The 17750-nt window shown below is 41.1% G+C and overlaps 1 protein-coding gene across 2 annotated transcripts in view; it reads left to right on the forward strand.

Moving 5' to 3' along the window:
• The window catches only part of KCNG2 (potassium voltage-gated channel modifier subfamily G member 2), a 62282-nt gene that overhangs the window by 19443 nt on the left and 25089 nt on the right, over positions 1-17750 (forward strand). The window contains exons 4-5 of one of the 2 annotated variants that reach the window (XM_030445424.1): positions 248-341; positions 16529-17353. In XM_030445424.1, coding sequence (XP_030301284.1) covers positions 16610-17353 — 744 coding nt within the window. In that variant the 5' untranslated portion in view covers positions 248-341; positions 16529-16609. Of the gene's footprint in view, positions 1-247; positions 464-16528; positions 17354-17750 lie in introns of those variants that run through there. The other variant, XR_003987209.1, reaches the window with a different exon arrangement.

Genomic DNA, 17750 nt, shown 5'->3' on the forward strand with positions numbered 1-17750 from the left:
TCCTCTTCTTCCTTCACAGTGTTTCAGGAAGTTACATATTCTCTTTTGATTTGTTATTAGTTGTAAGCACGAAACCACCTAGAAATCTTAATTAATTTTCATATTTTATCTAAAAACAGAGCAATTTGCATTTCTTAGCTAAACCTCTCATGGTCAACTAAGTGCTTTCTCTCTCCTGTCTCTTTCTGTAAACTCATCTGTGTTTGCTCATGTCCTGCACTAATTTCACACTTTGTTTCCCTTCTAGATCATGAAGCTATCCTTTAGACCAACAAAAACATCCTTATGACTACAGAGACCCAGAAATCTATGTTATGAACTGGACTCACTGTGTGACATTGGTAGGATCTTTCCTGGTCCTCTCTGCTCCAGCCCCTCAAAAGCCTGTGGAAGCCACTTTCCACAGCCCCTTCCATTTCTGACAATGACACAATTTTATTAGGGCTTGTGAAGGATGATTATATGCTTCAGCACAGAGTTTCTGCAGGTTCCTGTCTGGGTATTCAGCAGCCAAATGCTTATTTCATGAAGTTTTATTGGATTGTGTTTGGAGAACAAATTTTCATGAAATTTTATTGGATTGTGTTTGGAGAACAAATTTTCTTGATGAATTAATTGCAGAGTAGTAGCTTGATCAGAGCTTAAGCTGAATCATTCTGTGTCAGAGTAAGTTACTGAGACTGCTGAATGCATTAAATAAAATTAAGTCACTGAAAGTGTAAAATAAATAATACAAAAATAATTATGCAGTACAAATCAGCTTGCATGCTTTCAAGCACCCCCATTAAGTAGCTACTAGCTACTTATCTACTGATCTTTGTGTGGATTTTTAGATGCTGATATTCATGTTTACTCTTCAGTTGATGACCAAGCAAATGGGATATGAATTCATATTTTATGAGATGTTATTGAACATTTTTGGGAGGAGAGAGAATGAAAGTTTTTTTTTTCCTGTTATTTCTTCAATGCCTTTTTTCTGTTAGTGGTAGAGATTGGTTGTTAGCAAGATAACAATAATGAAGTAATAAAGTTTTGGTTGGAAGTTGTGCCTTAGGGTAAGTAAAACTGAGGTAGCTAAATCTGGAGTATTCTGTTGTATTGCATGATAGAAATGCAACAGAGCTGTTGATCACATAAGCTTTATGTCTTCAAAACACTTTTACTCAGTGCTGTCACTATGGTGGGAGGGGAAAGGGTCCTTGTAGAGATCAGGCCCTAGATTGTTTAGTAGATAAGACATACCAAATATTTACCAAAGTAAATACTGAAACTGAGCTGGAGCCTAGTTTGTTGTTAGTACCTATGAAAGTCCCCTATTTCCTTTAGGCCAACACCAAGCTTTTTCTCCCTGACAGTGCTAATAATGCATTACTCCAGCAGCTGTGGCCTGATGAGTTAGACCAGCTTATTCAGCTGCAAAGCACCTTCTAGTGAGCCTCCTTTGGCAGCTGAGGATTGCAGTCTGAAAGAAAAAGAGGTGCAATATCACTCCTACCCTTGGCAGTCTCCAGCTTCTTTGAGAGGCTGTTGGAGTTTCTGGCAACACAAAATTAGAGCTTTTCCTTTCACACTCTCAGCTTTCTGTTGCTGAAAGTGAAATAGTCATGCATATCCTCTTAGCTGGAAAAGGAACTGGCTGGCTACACTGCTGGCCTGTAAGGTGAAGGTGGAATGAAGGAGCAGCAAGCATCCTGAGTTGCAGAGTGGGAAAAGAGAAGTTACAGAAGTTTCTGTAACTTCCTCAACTTTACTGGCCCAAATCACCATCCTGATCACCTTCCTCTTGTCCTTTGGTAATGGAGTTGGCATTGGCCTGTTGCCCTTTGCAGATCTACTTGTGAGCAAAGTCATCAGAGCAGGAACTTGGAGTGATGGTACTGTATGCATGTCTAGTGTAAAACAGATGCAGGGTAGATTGCCTTGTTTAGTTATACTAGTTTTGCTGATGTAAAGCCTGTTTGTGTTTCTATACAGCGTCACATAATGAGCCTGTCTCTACAGAGCTGTGCAAAATAAGTGGGAAGTTGGAACCAAGTGAAAAAGCCACTCCACTGGCAACCCTGAATGAGCCCTGGATGCTGTAGTGAAGTCTTACACACCTCCTGAACAAAACGTCCACATCAATCAGTTACCTCTTAATTTTCCATTTTTCACTCATGAGCACCACAGGCAGTGCAGCTCATGGCAAAGGAAGACTGTGTGGCAGTGATCTGAAGTAGCTTGAAATTCCTGGCCTTCTTTCTGATGGTAGAAAGATTTCAAGCATGACAACACTGGAGAAACACCCAGCAGGCTCAAAGTGTGCCAGAGATACTGGGATCTGGCAGCATGATTATTGTTTGTAGCACTGACAGGATAATGTATGCTTTATGAGGAACAACATCTCCTTTTGCAGCATGAAAATATCTGCTCAGAAACAAAACCCTGTCAATAGGACTGGTGCTATAAAACGAGCTCCGTAACTGTATTTTATCCTGATGTTTATTTGTATCTGCTGGTATTGCAAGTAAAGCAATGGTGAGCAATCTGACAGAAGCTGAACAAGCTCTGAGCAGGAGAATTTTCTCATGGAAGAGTATGACCTGTTCATTTGCTAGCCCAGTTGCAATAACAGTCAGTAAACAATTACCCTGAGTATCACTCCAAAACAATCCAAGTGGATTGTTTTTTCTAATGCTGATATTATTTTCTTACATGCTTCCACTGCCCCAAGAACTCACCTCAGTTCTGTTGTTTGTATAAACCTACTGGGTCAAAAAAAACCTCTGGGCAGGAGGGATGTTCTTAGAACTGAGCTTCTCACCTCTTTGTCAGTGAAGCAGTCTCTGGAAATGTTATGTCAGAGTGTATGATCACGACCTCTAGTCTGCCAGTGTTCTTCAGCAAGACATCAGTGAAATGTTTTCATCTATTGCATACATTATTAATTAGCCTGCCAGCCTGCATTATGCACCTGTTCCACTGTTTTTAGAAGGGAAGGTGATTTTTTTAAGGATTCAGCATGATTGTTGAAGATACTGCACATAACTGGATCAGTCATATTTTCTTTATTTTAAAGCCATCATCTTCACATTGGAATCCATTTATCCCCACAGTATTGCAGAGATAAGTCCACTGAAAGTATAAATTTATAGAGAACAAAGTCTTAAAATGCTAACACCCTTGCTCTGTGAGGTGGCTGAAGTAATTACATTAGAGAAAGAGAAAAATTATCTAATCCTTCTGATTCATTATTAAACATTAAAACTGAATTCTGGTAACATTATCAGATGATCCTTTAAGTGAGCAAATGTGTTTTGAGAATTTAAATGTTTCTTCACTGAAGAAAGCAATGGCAATTCATTGTAGGAAGGAAAGTGGTTTGCTAGTGAGAGAAATTACAGAGATACCTTAGACTATTCTAAGTCATTTTCATCTTCAATAGCAGGGCAAGAATGGAGAAATGCATCTGTAACCCCAAAGTGGGAAAGGCTGTACCATCACTTATTTACGGGGAAAAAAATCCAAACTTTTTTTCTTCCTTTCTAGGAGCATTAATGTTCTCACTCAGAAGCTCTGGCTTTCTCCTTCAGCTTTTGTTGGGAAGGCAAATGTTGTCACCAGAAGCATCTGTCTAGGAGGACTTCAGATTACAAGATGTCATGAAATTAACGTTTCAAAAGGGAATTTTGTGTTAGTATAAATACATGAGGGGTACTCTGCTAGTTTTATTCCTGTTTTCCATATTTAATATAGAAAAAAACAATTTCATTTTTTAAATTTACTTAAAGCTGCCACAGTATTTCCAGATAAGCACACCTGAAAACTGCAAAATATGAGTGTTCCTAGGTCAAGACTGCATGTAGCAGAAATTAAGGGCTCTGGCAGCTCCCCACTCCAGGCAGGGCAGCCTATCTGAGGAAATGCAACTTGTGTAGAGGGTGAGATCTGAAGAGTCTCCTTATTTGAAAACATGAGTGGAGGGCAGGATTCAAGCATCTTGCGCACAGAGAGAAGGTAGGACAATGTGCACTGCATCAAGAAGCTGTTATTAGCCACTTGCAATATTCCCAGTGCTCAGTGTGTGGTATCCTGCCATGGAATTAAGAACCATTCTCTGTTTAAAGGTCACCTTATTCAAGGGCTCTGAAACTGCCGCCTTAATTACTGCATTCCATGGGTGTCGGGTTTGACTTTGCCAGATATTGAGTGATTGGATGGCATTTAACTGCAGTCCTTTATTTTGTTGCTGTTTTTTCTTGAAGGGAGAGGAGGCAGAATCTCCACACAGCAGAAAATGTAGAAAATACTCATTCTCAAATGAGAATGGTTGATGGGAAAGAAGTGTGAGAGGGAGAGGAGGGGGACTGGTACAGTGAAGAAGATAAACAGAGATGGTACGAAGGGGAAGACAGTAGAAAAGCTGAGAAGGTTTCATTCAAGATAAGGACATAAGACAGCATTCACACATGTGGCTGAGTTAGGGCAAGTGGCAGAGCTTACTTGTCAGCTCCAGCTTCTCCTTGTGGACAGGGATCTGGCAGGTCCTGTCCACCTGACACTGTTTGAATTCCCTTGCAGCTGCCCAAACAGCATAGGATTACAGGCATACTTTCTGAAGAGTCTGTCTGCTCCTTTCTCCCCTTTTTTAAAGATGTGTTCTAAGATTCCCTGCTCTTTAAGCCAGGATTTGGAGGAGGGAATGACTTGGCGTGTCATTGTTCTACATAGGCACATTTGGGTCTGGAAACCTTCCAGTCCTGACTTCTTCCCAGCCCTGATCTGAGCCAGTGAAAACCTAGTGCTTCTGGATAGGGAATCAAAACCCAGCATTTTGGAAGCATGCATCCAAATCAAAATGCAGAGACTGAGTGAGTGCCCAGCAAGCTTGCATGATGTCTGTGTCAGACATGTTGGAGTGCTGGCACAGAAGAGTGGATGGAAAGCCTCTAGGGTATGTGTCTGTCAGACAGATGCAGTCATATCAATATCTATTCATCAAAACAGAGCAGTGGGATGAACGCACTGCCTCAGTTGGACCCCAGTGGCAGTTATGTTAAATGTCAGGTGTCTTACAAAGGCTCCTTTTTTCCCTCCTATTTCTGCTTTCTCTTCATAGAATCCTAGAATCAGCTGGGTTGGAAGGGACCTCTGAGATCATCAAGTCCAACCCTTAATCCACTGCAGCTGTGGTTACCAGACCATGGCACTGAGTGCCACATCCAGTCTCTTCTTAAATATCTCCAGAGATGGAGAATCCACTACTTCCCTGGACTCATGACCTTCAGATTATGAGACTTCCCCTCTGACAGAGCCTACCTGTTCAGTTGAACCTATCTACTGTAGCTGGAAGAAGGGAAACTATCTTGGTGCTAGCTTTTGGTCCTCTGAGCCTGAATGATTCCTGCTGCAGAACTAGTTACCTTGTTTTAGCATGATCCTTTTTGTGATGTACATATTATAAGTTGTCTGTGTTTGGGCTTGGATGAAAAGCTGAGGCAATGGGACAAGGTCTCAGTGATATCCTTATGCTGTATAGCTGTAGGCATTTCATTTGGAAGTCAGAATGGAGGCCAAGACACAGAGGCAGTGGTTGGACAGTGACTTCCCAAAATCAAGTTTCTGAGCATGTAAGCTGAGTTTTCTTCTTACTATGTACAAACTGATCACTGATATTATGCTACTGAAATAACATGCCTGAAAACAGAAGGTGTGTACGTGCATGTGACAGTATTTGTGTGCAGTAATGTTTTGACATCAAAATGAAGATTTACATTAATCACCTTTGGTTCTGTTTAACTTTCTTTTCCATCTTGCCTATCATTGAACCATATGTAGTATTCTCTTCCATCCCATTTGTTTTGTTGTCTTTTCTCTAGCCTGTGTTCTGGTTTGTGTCTGCTTTTGTCCTCTGCATTTGTAGTGGTCAGAGAAATGAGAGCAGTGGAACTGCAGACATTTTACCTGATGAATCTCCACTTCCCATCTCTTTGTTGTAGGGTGTGTTGATACAATAGAAAGAATAGACTCTGGTATGGATTAGTATGGGATGGGTTCAGTTTGAAACAGCTGTGTCTCATCCCTATCTTGCCTCTTTTTCCTCTGTGCTGATTTGACACCCTGATCAACTGGCTGAATTTCAGGAGCTCACAATAACTAAAAATTTGGAGTGCTTGTATAGTATATTTCAGTGAAGAGAACTTACTGTATGCTAAACAATAAAAAGCTAGCATAGCCTGCAAAATAAAACAAAAAAGTTTTTCCCCACAAAATTACTATTACTTACAATAATATCCATCACCCTATTCAAATCATGGTTTTTTTTAATGACAGAATCACGGAATGTTAGGGGTTGGAAGGGATCTCAAAAGATCATCAACTGCAGTCATAAAATCATAGAATTTTCAGGGTTGGAAGGGACCTTTAAGATCATGTAGTGCCAAACCCCCTGCCATAGGCAGGGACACCTCCCACCAGATCAGGTTGCTCAGAGCCCTGTCCAGCCTGGCCTTAAAAACTTCCAGGGATGGGGCTTCCACCACCTCTCTGGGCAACCTGTTCCAGTGTCTCAGCACCCTCACGATGAAGATCTTCTTCCTAACTTCCAATCTGAATCTACCCTCCTCTAGTTTGAATTCATTCCCCCCTGTTCCTATCACCACCTGACATCCTAAAAAGTCCCTCACCAGCTTTCCTGTAGCCCCCTTCAGATACTGGAAGGCTACAATAAGGTCTCCTCAGAGCCTTTTCCTCTCCACACTGAATAACCCCAGCTCTCTCAGTCTCTCTTCATAGAAGAGGTGCTCCAGCTCTCTGATCATCCTCCTGGCCCTTCTCTGGACACACTCCAGCACATCCATGTCCCTCCTGTAACAGGGTCTCCAGACCTGGATGCAGTACTCCAGGTGGGGTCTCACAAGAGCAGAGCAGAGGGGGAGAATCACTTCCCTCGAGCTGCTGGCCACGCTTCTCTTGATGCAGCCAAGGATCTGGTTGGCTTTCTGGGCTGCAAGTGGACACTGATGGCTCATGTTGAACTTCTCACCCACCAGCACTCCCAAGTCCTTTTCCTCAGGGCTGCTCTCAAGCCGGTCACTGCCCAGCCTGTATCAGTGCTTGGGATTGACCCGACCCAGATGCAGGACCTTGCACTTGGTCTTTTTGAACTTCATGAGGCTGACATGGTCCCACTTCTCCAGCCTGTGAAGGTCCCTCTGGATGGCATCTCCAGAGAAGGAGACTCCACAGCCTCACTGGGCAGCCTGTTCCAGTGCTCTGTCACCTTCACAGTGACAAAGCTTTTCCTTATGTTTATGCAGAACCTCCTTTACTCCAGCTTGCACCCATTGCCCCTTGTCCTGTCATTGGACATCACTGAGAAGAGCCTGGTTCCAATCTCCTGACACTCACCCTTTACATATTTATAAACACTAACATGGTCACCCCTCTGTCTCCTCCAAGCTGCAGAGACCTAGCTGCCTCAGTCTTTCCTCATCAGGGAGACGTTCCAATCCCTTCATCATCTTCATGGCTCTGATTCAGATATGTTCACTCTGATATATCTGTAGAATGTGCCTTCATTATCAGTTCGTATTTCCTGAATATCTAACCAGAGACAGCAGATGTGCCCAAAGCAAGTGATAAGCTAAAGTGAACAGAATTTAGACCATGAGCTATATATACTTCATCCAGAGTCTGAGGAGAATAGATTGAATGCAGTTTTTTTGGATCCATTTCCTGTTAACTGCAACCATATATTAAGTATATGGTCTTAAGAGTCTAAAATTAAAAGGTATTCTATGTGGTGATGTTAATAATTAACTAAATTAAGGTTCTTTTTAAAGATAGGCTTGTGTTTAAAAAGACATGGGAGTATTTTTGAGGACAAGGCACAATTGACTTATAAAACACAAGAGCAAGAACATCACCTGTAAAAAAACCAATGAAGATGCATAAAATCCACAGTCAACCAATTAGAGCTAACAAAAGGTGCAAGAGGCACCTGTGTACAGTTCATCTTCTCTGCAAAGGATTTCATGTGGAAGTTAAAAAGTCTAGATCTACATATAAAACATATGAGCAGTTGATAGAAGTGTGTAGAATCATGGAATCATTAAGGTTGGAAAAGACCTCTGAGACCAACCAATAACCTAACACTGCCAAGTCTACCACTAAATCACATCCCTGAGCACCACATCTACATGGCTTTTAAACACCTCCAGGAATGATAATTCAGCCCCCTCCTTGGGCAGCCTTTTCCAGTGCCTGACAACATTTTCAGTAAATAAATTTTTCCTAATATCAAATCTAAACCTCTCCTGGCACAACTTGAGGCCGTTTCCTCTCATCTTACCATATTCAAGCATAAATATCCAACAACCATTTGTACAAACCTGTGGATGGCCCCTGAAGGGACATAAGGACAGGTACACCCATCCATTTGTTACGAAAAGTGCCCAGTTCAGTTGTGAACATCTGAATGTGAAACTGGGTCGCAAGTGGCATCACCCAGTCAACCTTTTGATTTCCAGTCAGAAATCTAGTAGCCACATTTTGTGCTTAATCAAGTGTATTAATCATCTGGGTGGGAAGCTTCTAAGTATAGAATTGCAAAAATCAGCATAGATCAGAAATAGAAGATATCAGTGTTAGTGTTGTGCTAAAAACTGTTTTTCCCCCCTGCAGTGATGTACAGATCGCTGGAACACCTGAATGATAATTCTGTGATTTGCAAAGACACCATAACTCATTTGGTTTTTCACACTTCTAGAATTTTGGCAACAGAAATGAGACAATCTGCTTTATTTCCTGAGGGAGAAAAATAAACAATGCTGTTTCAATATACCACACAGTCTGTTGCTTTTACATTTGATAATACCATTCACACTGTACCAGCTTTGGGCATGCAATCATGACTAGAGCAAATGTTTTAAAAGAACAGATTTTGATGATTGGTTGTTCTAAAATACAGCCATCTAAGGACAGGGAAAGAAATGTTTCAGAATGGCAGCTAACAACATCATGAGTAGCAAAGTTTAGTACTGTATCTGAGTCTCAGACTGGCTGATTAAACAGGATACTGAAAGGATTAATCGTTAAGGCTCCTGAAATAAACTTCTGTATGATTCATGGAAGGATAGAAACTTCACTATTGAGTTGCATCCCATCAGGCTGAAAGGTACCCTGTTAGTACTGACCAACACTGACAGAACCATGTTTTAATTTTAGGCTCTTTAGACCATATACTTAATCTGTGATTGCATTTAACAGGATCTGGATCAAACATAACCCCATATGCAATAATGTAATCTTTCCAGACTCTGGGAAGTATAGCTCATGATCTAAAGCCTATTCATTTTAGCCCATTTCTGACTTTGTGCATATCTGAGATCTCTGTTCAGATATTCAGGACATAAGAAAAAGTTTTAGAAAAATACTTTTTTTGAAAGCAAGTTTTAGAAACGTGTTTTTCTTGTAATCAAGTGAAGGTTAATACATCTAAGTAAAGCATGGCTTAAACATGATGCTCTGGTTTTCTAGTAAGTAATAATAATTCTGTGGGGAAAAACTTTTCTGCCTACTCCTTGTGGGATTATGATCTGCCTAGACCTTTCAGGATTTGCTGGGTTTTTTATTGCTTAGGGTATAGATAGTTCTGTTTAGTCAAATACACTGTGGAAACAGTCTGTATTTTAGGACATTTGTGAAATCTTAACGTTTGTTAGCCTAACAGAATTTTGTAATTCTGGAGAGAATGCAAAAGGAAGATAGATTTCCTCTGCCCATCTAGCACAACTACCTTCATCTTCTGTGCCACTGAAGCAAACAAATAGCTGTATAGGAACAGTACTTAGATTCTGCTTAGGGTAAAAGATAAAATGACACTGAAAGCTTGTGAAAATGCAAAAAAAAAAGAGAGGTTTTATTGTGCTATGAAGAAACACATAAGGATCCCATACTATCAAGTAGTTAGTTGGACCAAATCTCCAATTTCTTAAAGATGTCACAGTGTTAATACTTTCACTATACAATTCTAGCAAGTGCAGCAACTCGAGGTAACTGATAATCTCACTAATGGAGACAAGTGGTTATGGATACATGTCAGAATAATTAGTGTTGAGTCAAGTTAATTTGATTTGTTCACTTAACAAATCTAATTGTTTCAGCTATTCACAGCGTGTGGCATAAATGCGATGAGGGATGCTCAGTGAAGAAAACTGTAGTGAAATGAGGCAACCAGGTGCCACTAATTACCAGGCAGTGGGCATGAGCTTGTGTCAAGCCCACCTGTGCCTAACTAGGGTGGGCCCCACTGTGCATGAGCAGGACCAGGGGGCCAATAAAAGGCGCAGTGGGGGCCCACCCTAATCAGGCACAGGTGGGCCTGACACAAGCTCATGCTCACTCCCTGGCAATTAGTGGCACCTGGTTGCCTCATTTCACTACAGAAAACTGTTCCTTTTTTCCACCACTAAAGTAGTGAAACTATTGAGGAAAACGTTCACTTAGAGTATGCATGCAATGTCCAGCTTCACAGGCTGAATTTTGCAACCTTCATTACCGTGTTACTCTTCCTGGGCTTCTTGTTGGACCAAGCTTTGTGATAACCTTCTCACAGCCCCAGACTACTACTCTCTGATGTCTGTCACCTATTCTGCTCCACAACTACACAGGGCAGCTGCTTTTCTCTCTTAGATGGGACATCTCAGCTTGGTGTGTAAGATTGCATCCCTGCCTCCTTTAACTCTGATGCTGTGACAAAACAAAGGACTGTTCAAAATTCTTGTACCTTATCAACTTCTTGATCCTGCCTTCTCTAAGCAGGGATAAGAGTTGTTGAAGATATCAGGGATATTAAAAATTACTGAAATATAAAATAATAAATACAGAATACAGAAATATGTAAAATTTAACTATTTTGTTACATAGAAAATATTCTCTGAAATCAACCCTGACTCCCCTTTGTCCTTTGCAGTGTCTTCATAACATTTTATAGATTATACTATTTTACTTGGTTCTAATTTTCATTTGGTTTTTTTTCTTTAATATTTTGAGAGTGAAACTAGCAACATACATAGCAAACAAGTTGTCTTTACATGTCCTCATGATTTCTAAAATCTAGAATCTTTAAAAAATTGCTTTCAGCAGTCATTTCTTCAGAAAGCTTGCCGAAGGATGTCTTAATGCTTTTGGTTTAACCAGTATTTCTTAGTCTCAACTTAATTCCTTATCAAACGCTTTATTGACATAGAAATAGCAAAGCAACAGGCAGTGTTTAGACAGCTGTTGTGCTTGATGGAGTACAAATATGAAAACTTGAAACAAAATTTTTAAATTTCATAGAATCATAGAATCATAGAATTGGCTGGGTTGGAAGGGACCTCAGAGATCACTGAGTCCAACCCTTGAACCACCATTGCGGTTGCTAGACCATGGCACTGAGTGCCACATCCAGTCTCTTTTTAAATATCTCCAGGGAAAGAGAATCCACTACTTCCCTGGGCAGCCCATTCCAATACTTGATCACCCTTTCCGTAAAGAAATTCTTTCTAATACTCAACCTAAACTTCCCCTGGCACAACTTAAGACCATGCCCTCTTGTCTTGCTGAGAGTTGCCTGGGAAAAGAGACCAACCCCCACCTGGCTACAACCTCCTTTCAGGGAGTTGGAGAGAGCGATGAGGTCTCCCCTGAGCCTCCTCTTCTCCAGGCTGAACAGCCCCAGCTCCCTCAGCCTCACCTCACAGGATCTGTGCTCGAGTCCCTTCACCAGCCTAGTTGCCCTCCTTTGGACCCGCTCCAGGACCTCGATCTCTTTCCTAAACTGAGGGGCCCAGAACTGGACACAGTACTTGAGGTGTGGCCTCACCAGAGCTGAGTACAGGGGCAGAATCACTTCCCTGGACCTGCTGGCCACACTGTTCCTGATACAGGCCAGGATGCCATTGGCCTTCTTGGCCACCTGGGCACACTGCTGGCTCATGTTCAGCTTCCTGGCAATCCAGACTCCCAGGTCCCTTTCTGCCTGGCTGCTCTCAGCCACTCTGTGCCCAGCCTGGAGCTCCCCATGGGGTTGTTGTGGCCAAAGTGCAGGAGCCGGCACTTGGCCTTGTTGAACCTCATCCTGTTGGAATCAGCCCAACTCTCCAGTCTGTCCAGGTCCCTCTGCAGAGCCCTCCTGCCTTCCAGCTGATCCACACTCCCCCCCAGCTTAATGTTGTCTGCGAATTTGCTGATGGTGGACTCAATCCCTTCATCTAGATCATCAATGAAGATATTAAGATAAGATAAATTTTGAACCAAATTGTGAAAGAAAGACTTTTTGTATTTTTCATATAACAAAGCTCTAACTGAAGTAGAGTCTTCAGTGTTCTTAGCTATGGTCAACCTCATCCCAGTTTTGCGTTCAAGCTGTAGACATCTGTTAATGTCACACATTTAATGGTTCCTTTAGCAAGAGAATTTTAATACAGATATGACACAGATGGCAGCAGTAATATAATGCACTCTTTAAAGTTATGAGTACTCTGTCTGCATGGAAAAGCATCAGGCCATCCAATTATGACCATGTCAGATCTAAATTGTGTTTATGAGAGGGAAAGATTTGGATGCATTAGTGTACAGACATTTCAGAGGAACCTTGTAATGATAATTTCCCAGGAAAGGTATGAATGCTCTGCCCATTACACTTTCCTGTAGGCACACCCTCATTTATGTGCATACATTTGATGTGGCCTCTGATCAGGCCTCTGCTGATCACAGGTTCTCTCTTTGTCGTGTCACCCTGCCCTCTGCTCCGTCACTTCCTCTCCATCATCACTGTTATAAAACTCTTCTCACCAGGTTGGAGAGTTTGTTGGCAGGGATGCTTTTCACCAATTTTTCATGCCTATTCAAGGTAACGTGAGACCAGTGGACTGACATGCAAAACTCTACTGCTGCCTGTTGCCACGTGCAACAGTACTGATAAAACAGGATGATGAACAGGGACAAGGTGAAAAGGCAGTAAGCAGGGAAACAGCTTCATCTCCATTGAGAAAATAATTCAATAAGAAGGAGAATATGAAGCAGTTTTATGCTTCTAACTTTTCTCTAATCTTTACAATCTTTGATGAGAAATACCAGTATTTTTAGTATCTGAACTGTCTGGTCTTGACAGAATTTGACTGAACTTGTGTGTATGTGTGTAAAGACATATGCATACATACAGAGATGTTTAAAGAAAGTACATCTTAGTGAATAAACATTGTTTGAGTCTACTTAAAAAAGAAAAATGACCCACCCTGTGTATGATTGTCGAACAGAAACATTTATACAGCATTTCTTCCACAGCATTTTAAAATTATGAGTAAGAAATACCGAGTCAAATTCTGTCCTGAGTCCCTGCAATAGGCACCTTATTATAGGTTGTTTTAATTGGCTTTCTTGCATCCATGTATCAGATTAAGTGGTAGAAGTGCCAACTGGATAATAATGCAATATCATTTCTGGAAGTATTGGCTTTTTAAGTTAATCTTCAATAGGTTATTGTAATTGTATTGATGCTTTATTGTAGGCATGTTCATACATTAGGTAACCTTAGCATACAGAGACTATTTTAAGACCCATATAATTTTGAGACACCTTTAATATTCAGTAAGGGTCATGATGCATGCCATGTGTTTAAGATCAGAAACAGACCTTCCAGGCCTATTTTACTTGTCAGGATAGATGCCAGACTGGGGGCCCACAAGGTGTTTGTGTTTCTGTAGGACAGTTAAAGTTGCACAAGCTTTTCTATGCTGTTCCACTGACTTCTGAGCTCTGGGCTAGGCAACCATCTCACAGAGATGCAAGGATGATAATGCATACAACTTTCTTCATAAATTTTTATTTTTAGCTAAGATTTCCAAAACAAATGCTGCCAAGTAAGAATGCATATTATGGATTCTAGAATCTTGAAGTGTGAGGTCAGAAAATTCACTTTAGTAACTAAATTTCAGCATGTGATGCTACCAGCACTGACCAGAAACAACCTGTTGAACCACAGGCAATACTATCTGTAACTATTCTGTTACCATTTTCTATTTACCTGCTGATGATAGCAAAGAAATTATTAGCTGCTTCCTTAAGCATTATTTTAATTGTCATTTTATATCCACAAAATAAAATCTAACTCTCTGTAATGCAGAGCTGCTTACAGATTTTCACATTGAGTTAGCTGCTTCTTGAAAGAAGTAAAAAGTGCATGTGCTATTAGATTCAAAATAATTCCATGAAATGTATCTGGCTCCTTTATATAACAACCTTCTACATGGGAAAGAGGAGAAAAACAGAACCTGGCCTCAATGTCAAAACAATGTAAACTACTTCTTGTATGCTGACTTTTGTAACAAGTGAGGCATGAAAATAAAAGCTCAGTGCCCTGAGTGGTGGTAGTGAATATTTTATCTTACCAACAAAAAAACACAAGAGACAAAATCTTTAAAGCATATGCTGTGCTGACCAGTGTGCTCTCATTGTGACAGTAATGGTATTTGCAGTCCCAGTTGAACTCAAGCCTGTGCTGTGAAAGCACCTGTTTCTCAGAATGCCTCTTACCCTTTCCTGGCCCTTATGAAGGAGCTTTTCACTCTTGTTCATTTTGCCTTGTCTAAACAGATGCTTAAACAATTTTTTTCCTAAAATTGAAGTGGATTTTTGCATTGTTAGTACTGAAATTTTCACATTGCTGAAATGTATCTTGAGGTGACCTTAGGGATTTTGTATCTTAAAACACCCTTTCTCTGGCTTCTTACAAATATCCAATGTAAAATTCTAAAATCAAGTGTCAGGATCCTCTCAGATATGTTGAAGTAGGAATGCCACTGCTAATACTGTGATTCAATTGAGTGTGGTTGGTAAGAATAACCTGAGGATGACTCAGGGCTGTGAGAAGAAAGTGTTTGCCACTTTCTGGAAGTTATTTTGACTAAGTTTGATGAGTTAGTGAGTTGACTATGGATAAATGAAGCTGCTGCTCTGTGAATGTGTTTACATGTGTATGCTCTCCAGTTTTTCCTAGCTCCAGCTTGCTCTGTGTTCTTTCCTGGCTGAGGAATGAGATGCAAAGGGAACCGGAGAATGTTGCTTATAAATTACAGAGTTACTGCCTCATGGTTACCATCCTGTCATCAGTTATGTCAGACTGTCCTTCACTACTCAGTTTTTGCCCCCATCTTTCATCAGCTGATAAGGTTTCTACATTCCCTGCTTAAGATCATGCCCTGCATCCATTCTCAGTCAAGGTCTTTCATGTGGGGTCTCAACAGTCCTACCCTGTTTCCCACTTCATCTTAGAGCAATTCAGAAAGTTTTGGGTGATTCAGCAATGCAATTACATAGTAGCATGTCAAGATATCCTAGTACTGCTTTGGAGAGACATCTTTGGAGAACCTGGGTGGAGAGCTCTAGAGAAAGTGAGGAACAAATGTGGCAGGTGAAAACATGTGGCCAGGACATCCTTGGGTTGTGGTGTGGTAAAGGAGGGGTGAGCAGAAGGCACAAATTAAATTCTGCAGTTATGCATAATGTGCATAATTCCTGTTAAATATGATCAGATGGGTTCTGCATTATCCAGAAGAACAGCAAGCATTTCAGCTCTGCTTCATCCTTAGGTTCAATCTCTAGTTTCATAGATTCTGCCAGGAATCCTGGGCACCCTGTCCACCTCCCACAGTAAAAATTGCAGCAGAGCATCCAGCAGCCTCAGTCCTGGGCAAACTCTGATCTTTGCTCAGATCCAGGATGTGATGTGCACCTTCCTGCAGGAGATGCCACTAACCTGGACAGCAGGAACCCCAGCAATGGGAACAAAAGTTTTTCTGCCTTTTAAAAATGTGGCTGTTCAAACATATATGCCCAATATATCTCCAGTCCAGTCAGCTGGGATACCAGTGGCATGTGAATCTCAGCAGCACACACTTGGTGCTCAAGCACCCAGGCCTGGGGTTGGGTGGTGGCTGCTGGCTGGATTCTCAGCTCCTATGTACTCTGATACACATATTGGTACCTAAGCTTGCTGAATTTCAACTGGGAATTGCCAGCATTTCTGCAATCAGATTTCTGACTGTACTGTAGGTATTACTTTTATTTTCACACTATAAGCATTTTGTAATAGGATTGTGTAGACCAAACAAAATAATAATTAAAAAAAAAAAGCAACTAAGTTTCTGTATTAAGTTCCTTAAATGTAAATTGTCATTTTCCTAAAAGATCCGTATCTCTTTCCAATACATATTGATGTCCAGGATATAGCCTAAACCTCCAGAAAATAAATTTTTGAAAATGGTAATACACTGCTTTTGTTTCCATTTGTTCACTGACTAAACCCCTCTAGAAGTATCAATGTGGTTTCTGACCTTAATGCAGTTTCAATTTTTTCCTCAAGTTATTATCAAGGAAAGATAGTTCTAAAGTAATGAGAGTAAAAATAGTGCCATGGTTAAATGTTTCTTGGGATTGAGAGGATAGGATTGTTTTTCACCTAGAAATGCCCTAATTTTATTTTAATTTAAAAATTCTGTTGCAGAGTGACTCTCCAGTCAAGTTCCAGATATGTTCATTTGAGTAGGCTCAACCTCCCTATGGACTCAACAAATGTTATCACAAAATGGCATTGCTCACTGGAAATACAGATCCTGAGTTCAGCTCCTACTCCTTCAATAACTTGGAAAACCTGTGTGGAGTGCAAACCAAGAAAGGATTCTTCTACAAAAAGGCCAAACTTCTGCACCCTGGGGAAGACTTGTGCTGCTTAGCCCACGTGGATGACCAGACCAGATTTGTGATCATCAATGTAGGTGGTATTAAATACAAAGTTCCATGGACCACCTTGGAGAACTGCCCCTTGACCAGGCTTGGGAAGCTAAAGTCTTGCAACAATTATGATGAGATCATGAACATCTGTGATGATTATGATGTTAGCTGCAATGAATTTTTTTTTGACCGCAATCCTAGTGCCTTCAGGACGATCATGACTTTCCTGACAGCTGGGAAGCTGAGGCTTCTCAGGGAAATGTGTGCACTTTCTTTTCAGGAGGAACTGGTGTACTGGGGAATAGAAGAAGACCACCTGGAGCAGTGCTGTAAAAAGAGATTGCGACAGAAAGAGGAGGAGGCAGCTGAGACCAGGCTCTATGAAGGGGAGATGGTGTTTAGTGAAACTACACAATGTGCCTTCCAGGACAATAGCCAATGGAGTCTGTGCATGCAAAAGCTCAGGGATATGGTGGAGAACCCCCACTCGGGGATCCCAGGAAAGATTTTTGCTTGTATTTCAGTCTTTTTTGTTGCCATCACTGCAATAAGTCTCTGCATCAGCACCATGCCAGATGTCAGAGAAGAAGAAGATCGGGTGAGTGCAGCTTTTCTCAGAGTAAAGCATGCTTTGCATTGTTGTCCCCTTAGAGAATGTGATGGACAAAGTCACTCCAGCAATCGTGCAGGTATGGCATTCCATATTTATGATATGATGGCTCGCTGGGTTAGAGTACAAAGCATTGTGTCACTTGTGTTAATATTGAGTAAAGTGCTTTGCCAGCACAGCTTTCCCAGTTCATACCAGCAGACAGCTTTACCCAACAGACTTGTTTTCTGTCTTGTCTACCTGATGAAAAACTAGCTAGAGTATAAAAATCAGCCTTGCTTGACACTTAATGTTAGGTGAAGAAGTTAGGTTAAGAGATAACAGATCAGTTTTCCTTAAAAATACTTTAACATACCACTTGAACTCTCAGTGCCCCACTGTAAAA

Source organism: Calypte anna, chromosome 2 (genome assembly GCF_003957555.1).
Source record: "Calypte anna isolate BGI_N300 chromosome 2, bCalAnn1_v1.p, whole genome shotgun sequence".
Taxonomy (NCBI): Eukaryota; Metazoa; Chordata; class Aves; order Apodiformes; family Trochilidae; genus Calypte; species Calypte anna.